Genomic DNA, 19,545 nt, shown 5'->3' with positions numbered 1-19,545 from the left:
TCCGCGGGGAGGTTTAGTTTCGGTGGTTGTTCCAATCGGGGGAGAAAACTCCACATGACAGAGGAGGAACATGTATTTAAACGCGCATTTCTGGCATACAAAGACAGGGCAAGATGCCATGTCTAACAAGCTAGCAGAGCTAACCAGTGGCCATCTTGTTTATCACACAAGCAGTCTGCTAAGCTAACTAGCTGATGTTAGCACGGGGGTGATAAAGTGAGAGTGGAGCGGAGAGGCAGGCGGACGGAGAGGAGTAGCTAGCCTCCGCCGCTGTCCTGGGCACTATCTCTGTTTAGCATGTGGGGTGGGCTCCGCTGGATGCTGCTGACAGCTCAGAAACAAAAGGGTCAATTTATGAAATCTGTGCTGCGACCCGCGAGGATCTGTCAGAGAGCGGTGCAGGCTGTGAGGAGAAGCCGGAAACTGAGCAGAGCGGCGAGGAGAGAAGCAACACACCGGGGCAGAGCTGGAAAGATCGGAGGGGCTTGTGGTACGTTACCTGCGGGTGGTCCGGTGCATTGCTGTCCGCCTCAGTCACTTGTAGCTAACTCCGCCGGACCCGCCACGTCCACCTCGGCATAACAACCCGCCGCCTCGCCTCCTCTCCTCCCCTCTATCGCTGACTAATTCCGCTCCCTCCTTCCTTTCCTCCCTTCCTTGCCTCTCTCCCCCTTCGATCCTTCTTCCTTCCTGCCCAATGGTCGCTCGTGCGCATACCCGTTCTGGCGGGTACACAGGTAACTACGGCAACGGTAGTGGTGAAAGGTGGGCTATTCTCGCGCGCAGTTGCCCGAGCGGGTGCGCGCACGGTAAACATTTGTATTGGTACAGCATCATCTGTGCTCGTGTATTTATGGTATTTATGTTAGCTCCACGCGCCCTGTGTATAATCACAAAGGAATGAATGAGCGTGTAGCACGCGCCCCCGCTGATCCGGGTCAACGCGGACAAGTGGCGGGTGGAGACGTCACTCCGCGGCAATTAACAAGCTCATTAAATAAATGATGTCATATTTAAGAGAGACACGACAGGTGAATAAATATCACATCCGCAGTTGAGTATTTACATTATGTTGTGTATTACAAGTTTTCTGAAATGTTACATTTAATATGCAAAGGACGGAGGCATTCTCTTATTATTTTTAGTAACGACGTGTTCTATTAATTAGGCTCTAAATGATATTTGTAAAACGCTTCAGAATATAGTGAAGAATGAAACTAGAAAGTGTGTATGTAAGTAAAATCAGGTATTGTTAAACTCATACATTTTGTACACACTATAGGTGGAAAAGAGTATACAAATCATATTTTACCATTAGTGTCTCACATAATTGCATGAAATTAACCGGCCCAGGCAATATGATTGGCAGAAAACATTTAGACTAACTTTAGTTTGTTTATTAATACATATATTATCAACTATTTTGTTTATGTTCAATTTAGACTTCAGCTGCAACAACTTTTTTAATTAGCTTTGTCTTTAGTTGTGTTTTGGTATTTTGTTTTTTTCTTGCATTAAAGGTGGTGTAGGTAATTTTGGAGAAACCAGCTCGAGTGCGCTAGAATTTGAAAATACACAACCGGAAAAAATCTGCCACTACCTCACAGAGCCCCTCCTCCAACACACACGAACGCGCACATGACCAATGAGGGCACGAGATATATTTGTGCACAGATGGAAGGCTGACAGGCAGGTAGGCCATCCAGTTATTTTAGCCGGGCCGGCTCAGATGATTGGTCGTGCTTTTTACAGAACTACGGCTTCCACAGATGATATTTTTTTATGGATTTTTTGTCAAAGCACTTAAGATATTCATTGCTATCGGGATGTTAAGAGCATTCCATGGAATATAACAACAAGTGTATCTCGAGCCGGTTTCTCAAACTTACCTACCCCACCTTTAAAATAATCCTTTACCCATAAAATGATCATTTATACAGTTGCTCAACCATGTAACTTTAAATTCGTAGAGATGACATCTTTAAGAGTGTGAAAAAATGAAAGAGAAAAATCCATTTATTAACCATGTGCAGTGGCGACTGGTCATTAGGGGCAGGTGGGGCACAGCCCCACCTAGTGTCAGCAGAAAGTATTAAAAGTAATGATTACAACAAAATGCAAAAAATAAATTAAAAAATATATAAAATATATTTTAAGATCATGTTTAATCATCTGATTCGTCTGTACATTGCTGTTTTAGTCTGTGTTCTTCTAATTAGTGTCTACAGTGTGTGCCTATTGAGCTGTTTTGAGCCATGTGGGACAAAACCCGATCCTGCCCCTCCCTCTCCCTGTTTAAGTCAATGGTGACTGTAAAAACTACACTGCGCATGCTCAGAGTATTGTCCTATTTAATGTGTGTGGCAAAAAAATAATGACCATAGGGGCATAGTGCTGCCATCCCCACCATACGTCATCTCACATAATTCAGAGCTGATTGGCTGTAAGTACGTGTGCCGCGAAAAGTGTGGTGTGTGAAGAGGAGACGAGAGAGTTGCAGTGACGCGTCCTAAAACCCGGAAATAAACTGCGCATGGCTTCCCTCCACAAAAAAGCAATGATATTTCTCCATAGGATTTTAGAAAATAGCTCCAAATAAGATCTGTGGGAAACAAACGTGTTAGATAAATGCACGTTTTGTTCAGCCGGATAATATCCACATGTCCACCCTACTTTTATAATTTTCGAATCATAAATCTATTGATTAGATCAGATTTATTTAGACTTTTGAAACTACAAGAACATAAGGAGGACTTTTACAAAAAAGTAATAGAGATTTTTGTCCAGAAGGATAGGCAAATGGACTTCATCTTCATGTCAAGGTAAGACTGCAATTTTATTGAAAATGGGATCTTACTAAGAGAGAACAATTCAATATTTAAATGATACAATTACATTTTTTGGGTAACCTTTTGTTGAACTGTCTGTTTAAAATTAATTGAAGCATCAGACAAAAAAAGCTTTTGAAAATAATATTATATTTTGATTTAGGTCAAAATATAATATTTGTAAACCTGAAGAGTCAGAGCCTCACCAGCCATGAACCTCACTGCAGAAGCTTATATATAGACATCTAAGTTTTGTGTGCCCCACCACTTTTGTACATATAAAAACGCCACTGACCATGTGACAAATCCCAAATGTTATTTAGTCATGTTGTTTTATACCTCAGTAGCTGTTAAGCAGCGTTGATTCTCTCACAAGAATACAAATGTTTAATAGGAGTCGGATGTGGTTTTCAAAGGAGTTTCTATGGATCTTCTTATCCTCTTAGGAAAAATTCAGCTCATTTTCAGGTTCATAATTGTATTTTACTCTCAATGAATATAAGAAAGCACTGCGTAAAGCGAGAGCAGCCTACTACTCTTCATTAATAGATGAGAATAAGAATAATTCAAGATTTATTTTCAGCACTGTAGCCAGGCTGACAGAGAGCCACAGCTCGATTGAGCCTTCTATTCCCATAGCACTCAGTAGTAATGATTGTATGTGCTTTTTTAACGATAAAATTGTTACTCTTAGAAACAAAATTAATGACCTCTTGCCTTTGACCAGTATAGTGTTATCAACAGCTCCCGGAAACGTAAGTTCTAATATTACACTAGATAGTAAACTAGAATGCTTTTCAGCCATTAACCTTGAACAATTAAATTCAATGATTATCTCTTCTAAACCATCAACGTGCATGTTAGACCCAATTCCAACTAAGCTGTTGAAGGAAGTTTTTCCATTAATTAGCACTTATTTATTAAATATTATGAATATGTCTTTATTATCAGGCTATGTTCCACAATCATTCAAAGTAGCAGTGATAAAACCACTTCTTAAAAAGCACAGACCTATTTCTAATTCTAAAATTCTTGAGAAAGCAGTCGCAAAACAGCTGTGTGATTACTTAAAAAACAATGATTTATTTGAAGATTTTCAGTCTGGCTTTAGAACACATCATAGCACAGAGACAGCTCTGGTTAAAGTCACAAATGATATTCTAATAGCCTCAGACAAGGAACATGTCTCTATTCTTGTTTTGCTCGATCTCAGTGCTGCATTTGATACTATCGACCATAGGCGCATTCACACTGCAGTACTTTTCCCACAAAGGTTCATGAGAACTTAGTTCATGAGAACTCTTTTGTCGCGTTCACACCAAAAAGAGCCGGTACTAAAATTTGTTCATGAGAACCTTTTTACCCCCACGAAAGTCCCTGCTAGAGAGCAGAGAGCTGCTAGAGAGCAGGGACTTTCGAGCGGCTCTCTTGTGAGAAAAGAGCTATATTTCTGATTGGCTGGGCGGATTGCAAACCACGCCCCGTAAAACTCCCAACAAGTTTTGTGAAGCCGCCATTTTATTATCCTCGCATTAGCATTATTGGCATTAGCCCAGCGCAGAAATGCAGAGAGACTAACTTATGGCAACACAAAATAAAACATGGGAGTGGTGGAGATGAGGAGGTGTCGGCGTTCTGGCGATTTACTCGGAAGGCTTCAGTAGAAGCTGCTGGGAGTCCCAGCAGCTTCTACTGAAGCCAGTCCCCAACTCCGGGGACTTCCGGCCGGGGACTTCGGGTGGCAGTATACGCCGTGAAATGGTTTGCGGCCTGCCAGTAAACCCAAAGCAGAAGAAGAAGAAGAAGTGACGCCAGCGGCTTCATTAGCCTAATCCACCCCCAGGGACTTATTCCGGTGTGAACGCGATCTGTACTTAGTTCATGAGAACTAAAGAGTTCTCATGAACTAAGTTCTCATTAACCTTTGTGGGAAAAGTACTGCGGTGTGAATGCGCCTATTGATATCATATTGCAAAGATTAGAGCACTTAGTTGGCATACAGGGAACTGCTTTAGGCTGTTTTAGGTCCTATCTATCTGAACGCTCTCAGTTTGTACGTGTCAACGATGAATCTTCCACGCAAACCAAAGTTAGCCATGGAGTGCCACAGGGCTCAGTGCTCGGACCTATTTTGTTCACATTATATATGCTTCCGTTAGGCAATATTATAAGGAATCATTCTGTACATTTTCATTGTTATGCGGATGATACTCCTACACTATATTTATCAATCAAGCCGGATGAAATTAATCATCTAAATAAAATTCAAGACTGCCTCAAGGACTTAAAAACGTGGATGACCTTAAACTTTTTGATGTTAAACACGACCAAAACTGAAGTTATTGTACTTGGCCCGAAGAATCTACGAAACAAATTATCTAAAGATATACTAACTATGGATGGCATTAATTTGGCCTCCAGTGAGACTGTAAGGAATCTTGGTGTTATATTTGATCAGGATTTATCCTTTAACGCCCACATAAAATCAATTTCAAGGACCGCCTACTTCCATCTACGTAACATTGCAAAAATCAGGCATATCTTGCCTCAAAACGATGCAGAGAAACTAGTCCATGCATTTGTTACTTCAAGGCTGGATTATTGTAACTCCTTATTATCAGGGTGTACCAAGAAGTCAGTCAAGTCGCTTCAGCTGATTCAAAATGCTGCAGCTCGTGTACTAACCAGAGTTAGGAAAAGGGACCACATTACTCTTGTTCTGGCTGCCTTACACTGGCTCCCTATAGAACACAGGATAGAATTTAAAATTCTTCTTCTCGCCTACAAAGCCCTTAATGGGCAGGCGCCATCTTACCTTAAATAACTCATTATACCCTACTGTCCTACGAGGGCATTGCGTTCCAAGAATGCAGGGTTGTTGGTTGTTCCTAGAGTCTCTAAAAGTACAATGGGAGCCAGAGCCTTTTCTTATCAAGCTCCACATTTGTGGAATCAGCTTCCAGTTTGTGTTCGGGCGGCAGACACCCTATCCGTTTTTAAGAGTGCGCTTAAGACCTTCCTTTTTGATAAAGCTTATAGTTAGGGCTGATTAGATTCAGCCCCTAGTTTTGCTGATATAAGCTTAGTTTGTCGGGGGACATCTTACTTCTTCCTTCTCTCTGTCTATACCTGTGTACTCTCATGTTCCGATTAACCCAGCTTCCCCAAAAAAAAATCTTTTTGGTGTCTATATACGCCGGGATCCGGAGTCATGGATGATCCTGCGGTCCTGTGTTCTGGATCGCGAGCCCTGGATCGCGAGTCGTGGCTGTGGTCCTGGATAGATATCCTCGTGGATTCATCTTCCTATTATACACACATGCATTTCCAAACATTTGGACTACCTATGTTGCAAATGTATTATCTTTTCAATTTACACACGGCATCTATTGCACGTCTGTCCGTCCTGGGAGAGGGATCCCTCCTCTGTTGCTCTCCCTGAGATTTCTCAAATGTAACATTTGTGATATTGGGCTATATAAATAAACATTGATTGATTGATATTTTGCACTAGCCAATTGAAGCCCGAGTGTAATGATGTCACTATGTTACAGAAGTAAACAAAGGGTTGCGTTCAAATTGTCAGTTACGCTTAGGAAGGTTCCTAACGGAGTCTATTCCTTGACCTCTGAGTGAAACGTCACAGGGTTAAGGGATAGTGGATAGGAGAATTCAAAGGAGAAGAGACTGCGGTACTTTAGAGAATCCGACTGCACTTTCACTATCCGACGTGTTTATGATGCGCCAGCGAACGTCATGAATGTGCGTCTGCTGCTGTGGGGAAACTATGGAAACTACAGTTTTCTATAGCGGACTACAACATGGATGTATAATAAGAAGGAGGGACCACTGTAAACTCATCTGTAGTCTCTGCATCGTGCTCTGATGCTGTTGCTTTATGAACGTGGACAACAGAGAAACATATTCTTCATGACCAAAGTTGGAATTTAAAGGTCCCATGTCATGGCCATTTCCACTGATCATAATTCCATTGTTGACGTCTACTAGAATAGATTTATACTGTGCAATTTTCCAAACTCACATTGGTTTCGCATACAGCATCTCTGTAAAGTATGTGTATTCAGCAGTATTCACTCTCTCCACTAAAAGGCTCGTTGCAGCTCTTGCCCCCACCCTCCCTGTGAGCCCAGTGTGCTCCGATTGGTCGGGACCAGTTGGGACGTTGTGAATCGCGCTGAGCTCCGTGGAGGTGTGATTTCCTTGTTTAGCGATACACAGCGAAACACAGCCAAACTCATCCTGAGCACACACAAAATCACAGCCGAAGTAAAAACAATAAGTGTGGCTTGATATTGAGTAAGAAAAAGGTTGATAAACGCTGTGAGAATGGGTCTGCAGAGAGAATGGGTCTGCAGAGAGAATGGGTCTGCAGAGAGAATTTCGCCACGATCCCAACTGTCTGTTATCAGCCTGCAGCCAGGGAGGAGAGATCAGCAGAGCTGCCTGCACTGAGTGTGTGAGGAAGTCCGTGGATTGGTCAATTTGGACCAATCAGCGGGGGCTTAACGTAACGGCTCCGCGGACGTAACGTAACGGCTCCACGGATTGGTCCATTTCGTTCCGGGGACGACATGACATCATGATGTACCCGGAAGAATCAAATGGACAGTGACGTATCTCCAACGAGGCGTTTTGGGGAGGTGTTAGAGTTTACTCGCTACATGGTGTACTTTGAGGGTTTTGACTCTGCACACCGTTTACATGCATAAAAACCTTCATAACACACAAGGGGACGGGTAATAACCGGACAAACATGACATGTCACCTTTAAATAAAAAAGGAAGGTGAAACTTATGTTCGTCGTCACCCTCTCCCTCCGGTCCACGTTAATACAAATGATCCCAATACGCATGATTGTATGAACTATGAAAATATCTTAAAATCAATACAAATGTATTTATTATAAACGTAAGTTCTTAACATCTATCACTGTGTAAATCACCATTCACACAGCTCAGTAAACACTGAAATGTTGACTTTATTTGATCATTTCAGTAAAAACTAACGTTCATATTTCTCTTTTTGATTATAATACTGATGAACGTTCAGAACAAAGCACTTTGGCAACTTACCACATACGTTTTAAAATGCTTAATAAGCACCGTAACTTTCATGATATCATTTCTCGGTCATAATCGGTTGTTTCCGTGAACGGCCGACTGTTGTGTGACGGCAAATGCTGCGGCCGCAAGGCATTGTGGGGCAGCATTGTCTCCTCTCCTTTCGGTTAGGGAGGTCCAGTGGTTCCTAAGCTATAGAGGAAGTTTGAAACCTCCTTTCCTATCATCTAGAGAATTCGAACGGCACTTATCATGGCTGCCACTGAGGGACTTCCGGGTCATTTCACTCTGTTAGGAAGGTTCCTTAGCTAAATGGACTATTCGACTTCAGCCTGGACCTTCCTTTACGAAAGGAAAGGAGAAATTGCTGTCCCACAATACCTTGCGGCCGCAACATTTACCGTGACACAACATTCACGGAAACAACCGATCATGACCGAGAAATTACATCATGCAAGTTACTGTGCTTATAGTCCCTGTGCTGTAACCTGCCAAAGTGCTTTGTTTTGACCGTTCAACACCAAAAGGCAAAACATAAACGTTACTTTTTTACTGACATTATCAAATAAAGTCAACATTTCACAGTATTACTGAGCAGTATGGGGTTTCTTAAGGTGTGTGTTGGAGAAAAACTCCCTCTCGAGGGAATTTGGGATTTTAGCCTTTGCAGACCATTTACATGCACAGAAACATAGTACAGAAAACCCCCAAAAAGCATAATTAAAAAGAAAAAGGTTTTTGTTCCCCCATCAGCAGAGAGTAAATCAGACACTTCAGGCCAAGCTGGTCGTTGTGAACATTTATTGGTTTTCCTTGAATTGTAACACTAAAAAGTACCCGGTCTCATCGACTAAAACAGGTAATAGAAATTAAAAAACGCACCATCACCATAGCCTTCATCATAACATTATCATGGCAGACAGTTTGTAATGTGGCGTATTTGACATTCAGACGGTGCTGCTGTGATCAACACGGGCACAAAAACAGCCAAACATACAGAGAATGTACTATAGTCCACTGGTTAATGATGGAGAAAGTTGGCAATAATTAACTCAAAACTGACATAGGTCACAAAAAAGTCAAAGGTCATATCAATTCTGAGTTGATTTTAACATTAAGTTTTCTTTTTCTGACCGAAGCTTCAACTGCCTGCCACTCAACTTCAGCACTTTTTAAATGTCATTTTTAAAATAGGAAACTATTGAAGATTTGGTTTTATTAGACTGGTAAATTACAAAAAAAGGGCACATTTTTTTATCAAAAGTATTGCATCAAATCCAAGAACAATATGAACTTTCTTCGACAGACAAGAGCAAGTCAGTTCATTGAGATTATACAGGGAGTAGAAATAGATATTTAAAAATAAAACTTAAACATTAGTCACATTTGCCTGTGCCAATACAAACACACAGTCTGCTTAAAGTCAAACATTTGAAATTAATAAAACAATCCCTTTCAACCCCTCATTCCCGCGTTGCATCAAATAAAAACAGGACCTTGAATCGTTCCCTGAGGAACCCCGGCATGAAGTTCCATTAACTCCAGCTTTACTTCTACAAACTAACCATGAAGGATATTAAGGAACCCTTTTTATTTACTTTTTTTTAAAGAGAGAGGTGCCCCTCTGCTGAAACGTAACGTTTTTATTCCCTTAGCCCATAGTTTTAACGGAGAGGCTGAAACATCATAATCGCTCCAAATGGAAACCACATAACCACTTTTCAGAAAACTGCCATATAAAATGAAAATCAAAGGAGCCGGGATCTGCTCTGTGATATGAACACATGAAATCCATCTGGTGGAATTTATTATAATCGCAACGACACCCTGAAGAGTTTTTATAAAAGTCTTGAGTATACAACATTAACATTTAATAGTATTCCCTTGTCAATGTTGATTCAGTAATTTACTAAAGGTCTTTGCTGTGACACTGTATGCTGTATAATTCTGGCTTAGTATTACTCATATTAGTATAAGATCCATTTTTAAATAAAATCCAACATACTCACTTTTACAATTTGTGAATGTCAGTTTGAAATACTATATCATTTCCTTTGCATTTGTTTGTAAGCAGGAACAACAGAAACATTAATAGCATGATGTTTTATGAAACGGGTTAGATGATTTAATTTTGCGCAGGTCTGCACTCTTTGAGGTTCCTTTCAGTTTGTTCACAATTTTCCCTTTTACGTATTTTCAACCACAAGCATTTCTCTCTTTTTCTATGGTGTTCTGTAAACAACAACAGGTGAAGCATTGATTGATTAAAAGGTCCCATTGTGTCGGAGAAAAACCTCATATCCTCTCTGCCATTTTCCATGTGTCCAATTTATGTATTATCTTTTCAATGTACACACGGCATCTATTGCACGTCTGTCCGTCCTGGGAGAGGGATCCCTCCTCTGTTGCTCTCCCTGAGGTTTCTCCCATGTTCCCTTTAAACTGTGGGTTTTCTTCGGAAGTTTTTGATTTAAAAAAGAACATCTCAAATAATAGTCTTTTTTACAATATTTAGTTTGGTGCTTTTTCGCACATTTCATATTTGTCATTTGGTTACTTAACTTTATACCATTACAATTTGATGTTCTCATCTCATTGTATCCTACCGTTGTTATTAATTGAATGTTATCCGAAAGTAAATCATTTGTTGTTTTTCCTTTCCATTTTAAGTGCTTCTAAAGCGCTCAAACTTTAAGTGTAACAAATGGAAAGATTCAAAACATAAAAATAAAACTAAAGTCAGACTCCAAGTAAAAAACTATAAGCTATTATGAAATACACCTGATCGTTAAAATGATAGCACAGTAAGTAAACATTTTTATATTTCTAACCATTGTCAAATTGTCCCTGCATTCTTATCCAACATTAGTATTTTTGAAAAAGGCTCTTTAACCATTTATTATAATAAATGGGCTTCCATATTTTGGGGCAAACTCTTATAAACATGTCATAGTTTGTTATTTAAGGCCTTTAAATACGTTTTTTTTAATGATAAAAAACAATCCTTGAAGACTATCTCTTTGCAGTTTTGTGTTTTTCACCCGATTCGTTTTTGAGACAAATAAAAGAAATAATAAACAGAAAAAAAAAATACATATAATACACATAATCGTAGTCAAATGAGGTAATGAGGTCTGTGTGGTGAGGAACATTTAAAACACTTCAGATGTTTTACAAAATAAAATGAGGTATGTGCATAGCCACGGGAAGTCATTTTACTTAGGGGGTGCGGCCAAAAGTGGGGAGAGATTTCAACAGTAACATGAACATAATAGTAACCGGCAAAAAAGCCCTACAATATATACAATGACTATTATATTCTACTGTATACAGTACGGCAAATTTTAGTACTATTTTATGTAGTTTAATCGTTTTTATTTAGGTGGTCGCTCAGCTTTTCAAATGTACACCATTGGCCAACAGGGGGTGCTGCAGCACCTCCAGCACCCCTACTTCCCTCGGCTATGAATATGTGTGAACATGTGGAGGCTGAAAGTACAACAAATTAAAAAAGATAGACGCTTGGCGTTTGGAGAAATGCGGTGCGGTCATTCAGATGTTAGCAGAGCAGATAATTAGCTTTTGTTATTAAAGTAGAGGCAGTTCAATTAATCAGTTATTATTAGGCATCATTAGCATATATCAAATTACAATTATTATATCGGAGAGCACCCGTGGTCATGTTGCAGCAAAATCAAATCACATGTTTTTCGAAAACAGTGATATATTTTTGCGCATCATGACCACTTTCAGCTCTCTCCGACAGTAAATCAAACTCCAGCCGCTCGGCAGAGTTTTGGCTTCATATTGCTTACATGTTTTTATTTTCAAGACAAGTAAAAACAGAATCACCTTGAGGCTAGAAAAACGTTCAGTTTGCACATTTACAAAGCTTAAAGATGATGGATACGTCTCGATTGTTCGTGCTGAAGCATCGCGGAGCAGAAACATGAAAATCATGAGATTTATCACTGATATTTGTTTTTATATCCGTCATCTAATCCTTCTAGTCACCAACATCCCTCCATCTCTTCCTGACGTATGCATGCTACAAGAGATAACGTCACAAACAGATGGAAAGGTAGGAATGATTAAAAAAACAACACAAGTTGTGGCATTTTAGATTAGTTGTTCAGTTTAATTGAGATCTTTTAGTGAAATTAAAGGAACAAATGATTTTATCCACTTAATCTGTTTATTTATTTTTGATAGATTTCACATAGTTGAAAACGTATTATTTCTGTATATGTTTTTCTTCCCCTGGCACCAATGGGCTACCACATTTTAAATGCCCATTAAGTGAAGGAAATAATACATATTTGAAGCCAGTTTGTAGAAAACAGCCATCAAAGAAAACATTTCTGGCAGAAAACATTTCTTTATTTTGTTTTTCTGAGATTTATATTTTATAAATTCAATTCATTTTAGTTTTCTTGGACAGCATTACTATACTAAATATAGATTTACATTTCTGACTCATAGTACATTTTTTTCAAATCCCTAGAAAACGCAAAAACTGATAAAAAGCTTAATAAAGTAAATTGTGGAATTGGCGTTTCATAAGCGTTTTTGAATTTACTTTTTTTTTTAAAATTGATCTGAAATGTCTCAATCTTTATAGGTTTGTATAGTATTGTTTTAATACAACTCAACATTTTGAGGCATCTTAAGTTATCGACTCCTATTTTTTTTTTCTATCATTTATTTTGTCAATTTCCTGGCAGTTAAGGGCTTCCATACAGATTTGATTAATATAAGTAAAGAAAATGTAATAATAATCAGATGACAATATTTGTAGAAGCAAAAAACATGTTCTGTAATAAACTATGTGTGGCCAAGTTGATTTTGTTTGTCATTTATATTGGAAGTTTCTTACTTGTTTTGCCAGGAAAAAAATTCAATGGGTTAGAAAAAAAACATACTGTTAATTAAAATGTAAATTATTTGCCTGGCACAAATGGGAATCAATGCAGATCAGATCCATTAAAGCACATGATTAATTAGTTGAAGCCAGAAAAAAAACAAATAACAACAAAGGTAAACGATCAGAAATCGTATATAAAAAAGATGGTTGTGTTTTTTTCAGGAGGTATCCGTGTGTTAACATGAGGTCGCTTAACTGAAGAATGAGGGATGAAGGAAGGAAGGATGTAAGCAAGGAGAGAAAGATGCAGAGGAGGAAACCGTTGCAGATTTTAAAAACCTTCCTCTATTCTCTTGTTTGACCTGTATGTAAAGTAAAAACTGTGCAACAAAAGATTCACATTCATTGAGTCCAAAACAATCGATGCCACTGACAAAGTTTCTCTTCCTTTTGCTCGCAAAAACTTGACAAAAATGCACCTGACGATAACCAAAAATAAGTCTGTTAAGAGAAACAATAAAAGGGCACTTTGAAACAAAAACGGATAGAAAAATCAATCTTCCTGCAAATTCACGTTTTACAGATCCAACACGAGAAGGAGAAAAACAACGATCATCAACAGGAAGCTCCGACCGTCCGACTGCTGAGGCCACGAGTTTATTGCAACAACAAAAATAAAAAATAAAAAGTCCTGCTGGGACTCAAACTCACCTCATGAGGTGGGGCCCCGTATCGTGTCCAAGAGGGTATTTTACAGGATTTAAAAAGAAGAGGAGTTTGAAACATTACGTTTTTCATCTCCGCTTACTCAGCAATTATTCCCCGTTCAGGTTCTTTATTTCCCGTTTGAAATCCAGAGTTGGGATTAATAAGTGTTTTGTGGAGTTCAGATGTCTACAAATCTTTTTTTATCAAATCTATTCAGCTTTCAACATTTGTTAAGAGTTAAAATAATTTTTAAAAAGCCACTTACATTTGTTTTCTACCTAACATACTTTTCAAATGATTAAATGAAAGTTAAATGAGGGGAAAAACCTTTTTAAAACTATTATTTTCAAATAGTTTAATCTAAAACACTCTTTAATTGCAGCCTGGAGGAAATAAGCAAACTATTTTCCAAATAAAAGCCCCCGTATAACATTAGTTCAACGGGGGAATTAGAAATAGGAACATTTCCCTGTAGTTGCAGAGAATGGGAACAATCTCTACATGTTCTATCTTTTTAAAATAAGAAAGCATGTTTTCTTTAAACCTATTCACTTCAATTTTAACTTCCCCTTTTTTGATAGTAGTACAGTTTTTATCTTTTATAGCAATGCATTTCAATGGTGAAATAAAATAAATATTTTCCCTCTTTGGCAGAGTTGTTTGTTTACTTGTCGGACCCCATCGCTAAAAAACTGAATCCGATGGGGGAGTCGAGTCTATGGGCTTTTTTAGTGTTTTGTCGGCTTGAAAATGTACATTCAAAATGATCAACGTGGAAAGAAGCTGAATATTTTGATACTCAAAAAAAGAAATGGAGCTTGAGTAAGCGATTTGTCAGCACCTGAACTTGATAAATCTGTGTTTGTAATGTCTACCTGGAGCCGGATCCAAGGCAGAACCGAGATTGGACCTGGATTCCTTCTGGTCCTGGGTGATCATCGATCATGTGACTTTCTTCCATACGCTCTAAAATGGTTGTCGGGTACCAAGGACAAGGGATAGACAGATTTTAGACTAGAGTTCTTTTCAATCTTTATCTGTGGTGATTTTTAATCTTTTTAAAAGAATCATTTACGTTTTGAGGGTCTTAATATTAAATATTATTGCGCAACTTTGTTTTAAACCCTCTTTTAGGAAAAAAATCAAAAGAAAGTTTATGTTTTCTCATTATGTTAGTACTGCTACTTGAACAATTTGTAAAATAGTAATACAAAAATAACTTTTGTTTCAGTTGATAGCATCTTCACTTTAGCTTTTTGTAATTTCATACAGTAACTATAACTATACAGGAAATATAAATAAATAGTGGAATAAATAATTTAGTTGCAGCTCTAATAATAAAGTGCTCTACAGAAGGCCTGGAGTTGGCTTCCATATTTCAGAATAGAAGTACTTTAGAGTGTAAAACCGGTCTATCCCTTTGGTCATGTTTGTTTTATTCAAAGCGTTCTGGAGTGGGATCCTGATGAGTTTCCCTTCATGGTTCTGGTTCTGCTCTGTGGATACTGCTGTGGTGTTTGTTTAGCTTCTTGTTGGACTCTGTTGGAGGTCAGGTCCGGGTCCCGGGGTGCTGGGCCCGGATGTGGCTGTGGAGGCGGGTGGCGGAGGAAAACCTCTTACCGCAGGTGGAGCAGTGGAGCGCTGATGCGTTGCTTGTGGGCACGGGGGACACCGTGTCGACAGCGGCCGTGTTTTCCGCTGCGTGCGTCTGCCGGTGAGCCTTGAGGAGAGACATCCGGCTGAACCTCCGGCCGCACTCCTCACACTCCGACCAAACCCGCCGCCGCTTCTTCTGCTCACACAGGACACAGCAACAAATATTATATTATAGATACATGAAAAAGTCAGCTGTTATATTGATCCTTTCTCCAATAACAACTTATAATAACAACTTAAAATTAATAATGACAGAGATAACAAATTGATTAAGACACCAAACATAAAATCCAGTATAGGAGGACATTTTGTTATAATGAACCTACAATAAGCGTATCTTTTATTTGAAAACTAAAAACAAACCTCTTTCCTGGCACACATATCAGTAAGAAAGGGGACGTTTTATCTGTTTTTAGGAGGTTCCTCCTTCCTGCGTCCATGCTTAGTGCATTCATTAATAAAAACACATTTTTAAAACAATATCTGCAGTTGAAAAAAATAAAACTAGTTTAAAACTGCAAGCTTTCATTTCAAAAAGGTGCCGGATTATTTACACAACACTATCATGATTTTATTTTTAATATTAAAAGTTTGTATACTCAAAAACATAACTTACAAAACATATAATCATTATTTCACTTACAATTGATAAAACAAGCAACATTTGATATATTTGAAATACTGAAAGATGCTTGTTTCCTCACTCACCTTCCTCCCTTTGTCCTCCTCCTCCTCCTCCTCCTCTTCTTCCTCCTCCTCCTCCTCTTCGTCCTCCTCTCTGTTGGGTGGGGGCAACAGGCGGTGCTGTTCGATGGCTTCTCGGAGGTCGTGGACTCCCTCGATGGTGAGAGCGACCAGCGTGTCGTTGGCGGCGTCCTCCTCCTCGTCCAGCAGCTGAGACGGCAGCGTGAGGAGGCGATGAAGCATCGAGGCTGAGGAGCGCCGGCCGGAAGAGCCTGCAGAGAAACATTAAGAAGGGAGGAAGGTCATCAGCAGAGGTGGAAGAAGTACTCAGATATTGTACTTGAGTCAAAGTAGAAGACTTTAGTCAAAAGTAAAAGTACTCATGATCATAAGTCTGATTTAAGTGTTGTTTATATTTCACATTAATCAAAATCTGTAAAGTAACTAAATGTATAAATAAATGCAGTGGAGTAAAAGCATACAATGTACCTCTGAATTGTATTGGGGTAGAAGTAGCATAACATTAAAATACTCAAGTAAAGTACAAGTATCTCAAAGTTGTACTTAAGATAAGATGGACCTTTATTAATCCCCGTGGGGGAATTCAGGGCTTTAAAGCGGCAACAGAGTGAGAGTGAAAAACAGGACAGTACAGACGAGGTAAAAAAATATATAATACTAAAATTAAAAAGGCACATTAAGTACAGTACTTAAATGTACTTAGTTACTTCCCACCTTTGGTAATCAGATTACTGCTGAGAGAGTACTATATGCACACTGGGAAAATACTCCAGTACTGGTTAAAATCCTGCTTGTATTGTAGTACAAACTGTGCAGTAAGATTTCCCCGTCAGTGTTTTAATGTTATAAATCATTGTAATATAACTGTCCAGTGGAGGGCAGTACTGAGAGACACCCACACGCGTCAGTAATAGATTTTAGATTTAAAATATACTTAAAGTACCAAAAGTAAAAGTACTTATTTTGCAGTATTATAAATATATTATTTAATTTTGTTATAATGTTGGATCCATTAATGTGTTCATCACTTTCATTTTGCAGTTGGTAATAAAGGAGCTCATGTTAAATACTTTATATAAAGATAAGGTAGTTTAGTCTGTAATATTCATTTATTATATTTCATATTAGTAATCTGAAACGGCAAAGTAACTTAGGTACTCAATAAAAAGTATAATATTTCCTTCTGAGATGGAGTGGAGTAGGAGTAGCAAAACAAAAACAAGAAAGTACTGTGGTTGATTAAATGAGAAAGATTAAATAAAACACCAAGTTTAACAAAGTGTGAGTATTTCTTTCTATCCTGTATTCACATTATTGCAGGAAAATATAAAACACTAATGATGTGCTTTTACCCCAATGAATATCACTGCCCATATTCAGAATGATCTGACTTTTAAAACAATTGCGGTAAGCAAGGTTACTTTAATTAATAACAATGCCCCACAACATAAGTACACGACGCTGACATGTCGCACTTATCATTCATTTCACATCATTTCACATCATAAATTCACTGTGTAGGGTTGGGTACCGAGAACCGGTTCCGGTTCGGAACCGGTTCCAACATTTGGATTCCAACGGCATCATTTAGAAATGTGAATTTCGGTTCCGCTTTTCGATTCCTGAGGAAATGTTTCTCGCCGCTCTCCGTAGCCGACTGTATGACTGCGGCGGGGCGGGAAATGTAGTTTTGTACCTACACTTCCTACAGCGTAACCTGAGACCAGGGTCGCCCCGTCGCACTGGCGTTATAGATGCGCTGACAGCTCTGGGAGAAAAAAACAATGTTTTGACCGTTGGCGCTCATCCTAATTTTCGGCCTTGATGCAACAACATTCATAATTAAGTAAATGTAACACCCTTTTCATCCCGGTTACACGTTTCATTTGCCCTGTACGATGGGCGCTGTAAGTGATGAAAGTGGGGGATGTTGGTTTATCTGGCGCCCGCAGCTCACTTTAGTCTAAGTTATCTCAGTGGGTCTCAAACGTTTTGATCACAATTTATGTAAAAACATATTTCCAAGGCACTCCTTTATAATGATTGGGATAAAACAGGTTTGAAATAATTCCAATGTATACTATAGGACAGTAAACCAGACATATCGTTTTAAACTGGAGAGATAAAAACATATGCATAAATAAAAAAGTAAAATAAGATATGAATGAACAACAAAAATAAAATACGTTACATGTATTTGTTATTGGCTATGGGTTACTGGTTATGTTCACATACTTATTTAATTATTCAAATGTAAACCGATCTTTTTCATATGGGTGTTTAGAGTTGTACCCCCTAGATCTAGTCTCTAGTAATTTTGCTTAAAGTGCATCAGATTGAAGCATTTTACTTCAAAATGTTCAAACATTTCTTCCCGGTATGCCTGAGAGGCAGATGCTTGTTTTTCTCAACAAGAACTGTTTTTAAATGGGGGGGGGGTTCCTTTAAAAGTTGGACTGTTGCACTGTTGTAGCTTCAGTGGTTCTCAGGTTACAGTTACATAGCAGTGAATATATATATTATGACTGATTAATGTGAATATTACTGTAAACTAACCTGTGTAAAAGTTTCTCGATTAAATGTAATTTTTTTGGTGGAAGAAGCATGTATCATTTTTTTACCTTGCCCCTCAAAGAATCGGAATTGAGAACCGTTAAGAACCGGAATCGAAAAGTAGAATCGGAATCAGAATCGTGGAAATTCAAACGATACCCAACCCTACTTATGTGTGTGTCAGCTCCTGAGCTGTATGTGGCTGTGTCTCACAGTGCTGCACACTGGATAATGCAAGTGTTATCTTGCTAAATTAAAATACTTCCATGTGTGATGGAGCAGTGATATTTGGCCAAAAAACAGTTAGTTTAGTCATTCACACAGTCAGAGTTTTTTCTTTTTGACTTTCTTCCTGAACTTTGCAGCTGAAACTATGTTGCTTTTCATCCTGGTTAAGTTTAACTTGTTCAAAATTGTTTAAGATTATAGTTTACTTTTCATTACGCAGCACCCTGGCCTCTGTTTTCTGCTCTCTCAGGTGTGTGATGTTTCCGTTTATGTGTTTGTGTGCAGAGGGTGGGTTTCCTGTCACACAGCCGAAGGAGTTCGGGCTCACCTGTGGGGCTGTGGGGGTGTCCATGTCGGGGGCCCGAGGTGTCCCTCTGACTGCCTGCAGCCTCCTCATCTGGAGAAAACACCTCCATGTCCTCCAGAGGGGTCCAACGGGGGTCCTGCTGGGGGGAGGAGGGGGAGGGCTCCAGGGTCACAGAGCGGTTGGAGAGGGGGGCCGCGTGCTCAACCCGGCCCTCACCCAGACCCCGTCCTGTACCGGCCCCCGCCTCTCCATCCATCTCCTTTATCTGCCACACGTCGCTGCACCACTTCTGACCAAAGACCTTGTCCAGGATGGGAACCCAGTCCTGAGCGACGGAGAGGACAGGGGGGCGCCCCAAGTCTGAGGGGGAAGATAAAAGAGGAAGGAGGAGGAAAAGAGGAGAGAAGGCGGGGAAGGATGAAACTCTGTACTCTCATCATGTAAAAAGAGAGGGCCCATTTGGCGCTTTCACACCAAGTAATTTTCCCAGGAATAGTTCCCGGAACTTTTATTTCCTGGCTGGAACTATCTAGTAAATCACGTTCACACCGGAATAAGTCCCTGAAGGAGCCGCTGACGTCACTTCTTCTTCTTCTTCTGCTTTGGGTTTACTGG

The 19,545-nt window shown here is 39.3% G+C and overlaps 2 protein-coding genes and 1 long non-coding RNA gene across 4 annotated transcripts in view; 1 reads left to right on the top strand and 2 right to left on the bottom strand.

Annotated features, from left to right (window-relative positions):
* The window catches only part of si:dkeyp-113d7.1 (uncharacterized protein LOC407709 homolog), a 30,429-nt gene extending 15,952 nt beyond the window's left edge, over positions 1 to 14,477 (bottom strand). Inside the window, exon 1 of one of the 2 annotated variants that reach the window (XM_034234003.1) lies at positions 14,357 to 14,477. The gene's annotated coding sequence lies outside the window, so the exon portion shown is untranslated. Of the gene's footprint in view, positions 1 to 499; positions 700 to 14,356 lie in introns of those variants that run through there. The other variant, XM_034234001.1, reaches the window with a different exon arrangement.
* LOC117558044 lies at positions 375 to 13,308 on the top strand. Its single transcript, XR_004570790.1, has 3 exons — positions 375 to 490; positions 11,920 to 11,990; positions 12,996 to 13,308. It is a non-coding gene; the product is annotated as an uncharacterized LOC117558044 (long non-coding RNA).
* Positions 8,694 to 19,545, bottom strand: part of si:dkeyp-113d7.10 — a 41,980-nt gene continuing 31,128 nt past the window's right edge. Inside the window, exons 3-5 of the mRNA XM_034234004.1 lie at positions 18,952 to 19,290; positions 15,846 to 16,093; positions 8,694 to 15,273 (exon numbers count right to left, since the gene is read on the bottom strand). Coding sequence (XP_034089895.1) covers positions 15,031 to 15,273; positions 15,846 to 16,093; positions 18,952 to 19,290 — 830 coding nt within the window. The 3' untranslated portion in view covers positions 8,694 to 15,030. The remainder of the gene's footprint in view (positions 15,274 to 15,845; positions 16,094 to 18,951; positions 19,291 to 19,545) is intronic.

Source organism: Gymnodraco acuticeps, unplaced genomic scaffold (assembly GCF_902827175.1).
Source record: "Gymnodraco acuticeps unplaced genomic scaffold, fGymAcu1.1, whole genome shotgun sequence".
Classification (NCBI taxonomy): domain Eukaryota; kingdom Metazoa; phylum Chordata; class Actinopteri; order Perciformes; family Bathydraconidae; genus Gymnodraco; species Gymnodraco acuticeps.
The sequence above is the reverse complement of the archived record's forward strand: the minus strand, read 5'-3'. Positions and strand labels throughout refer to the sequence as shown.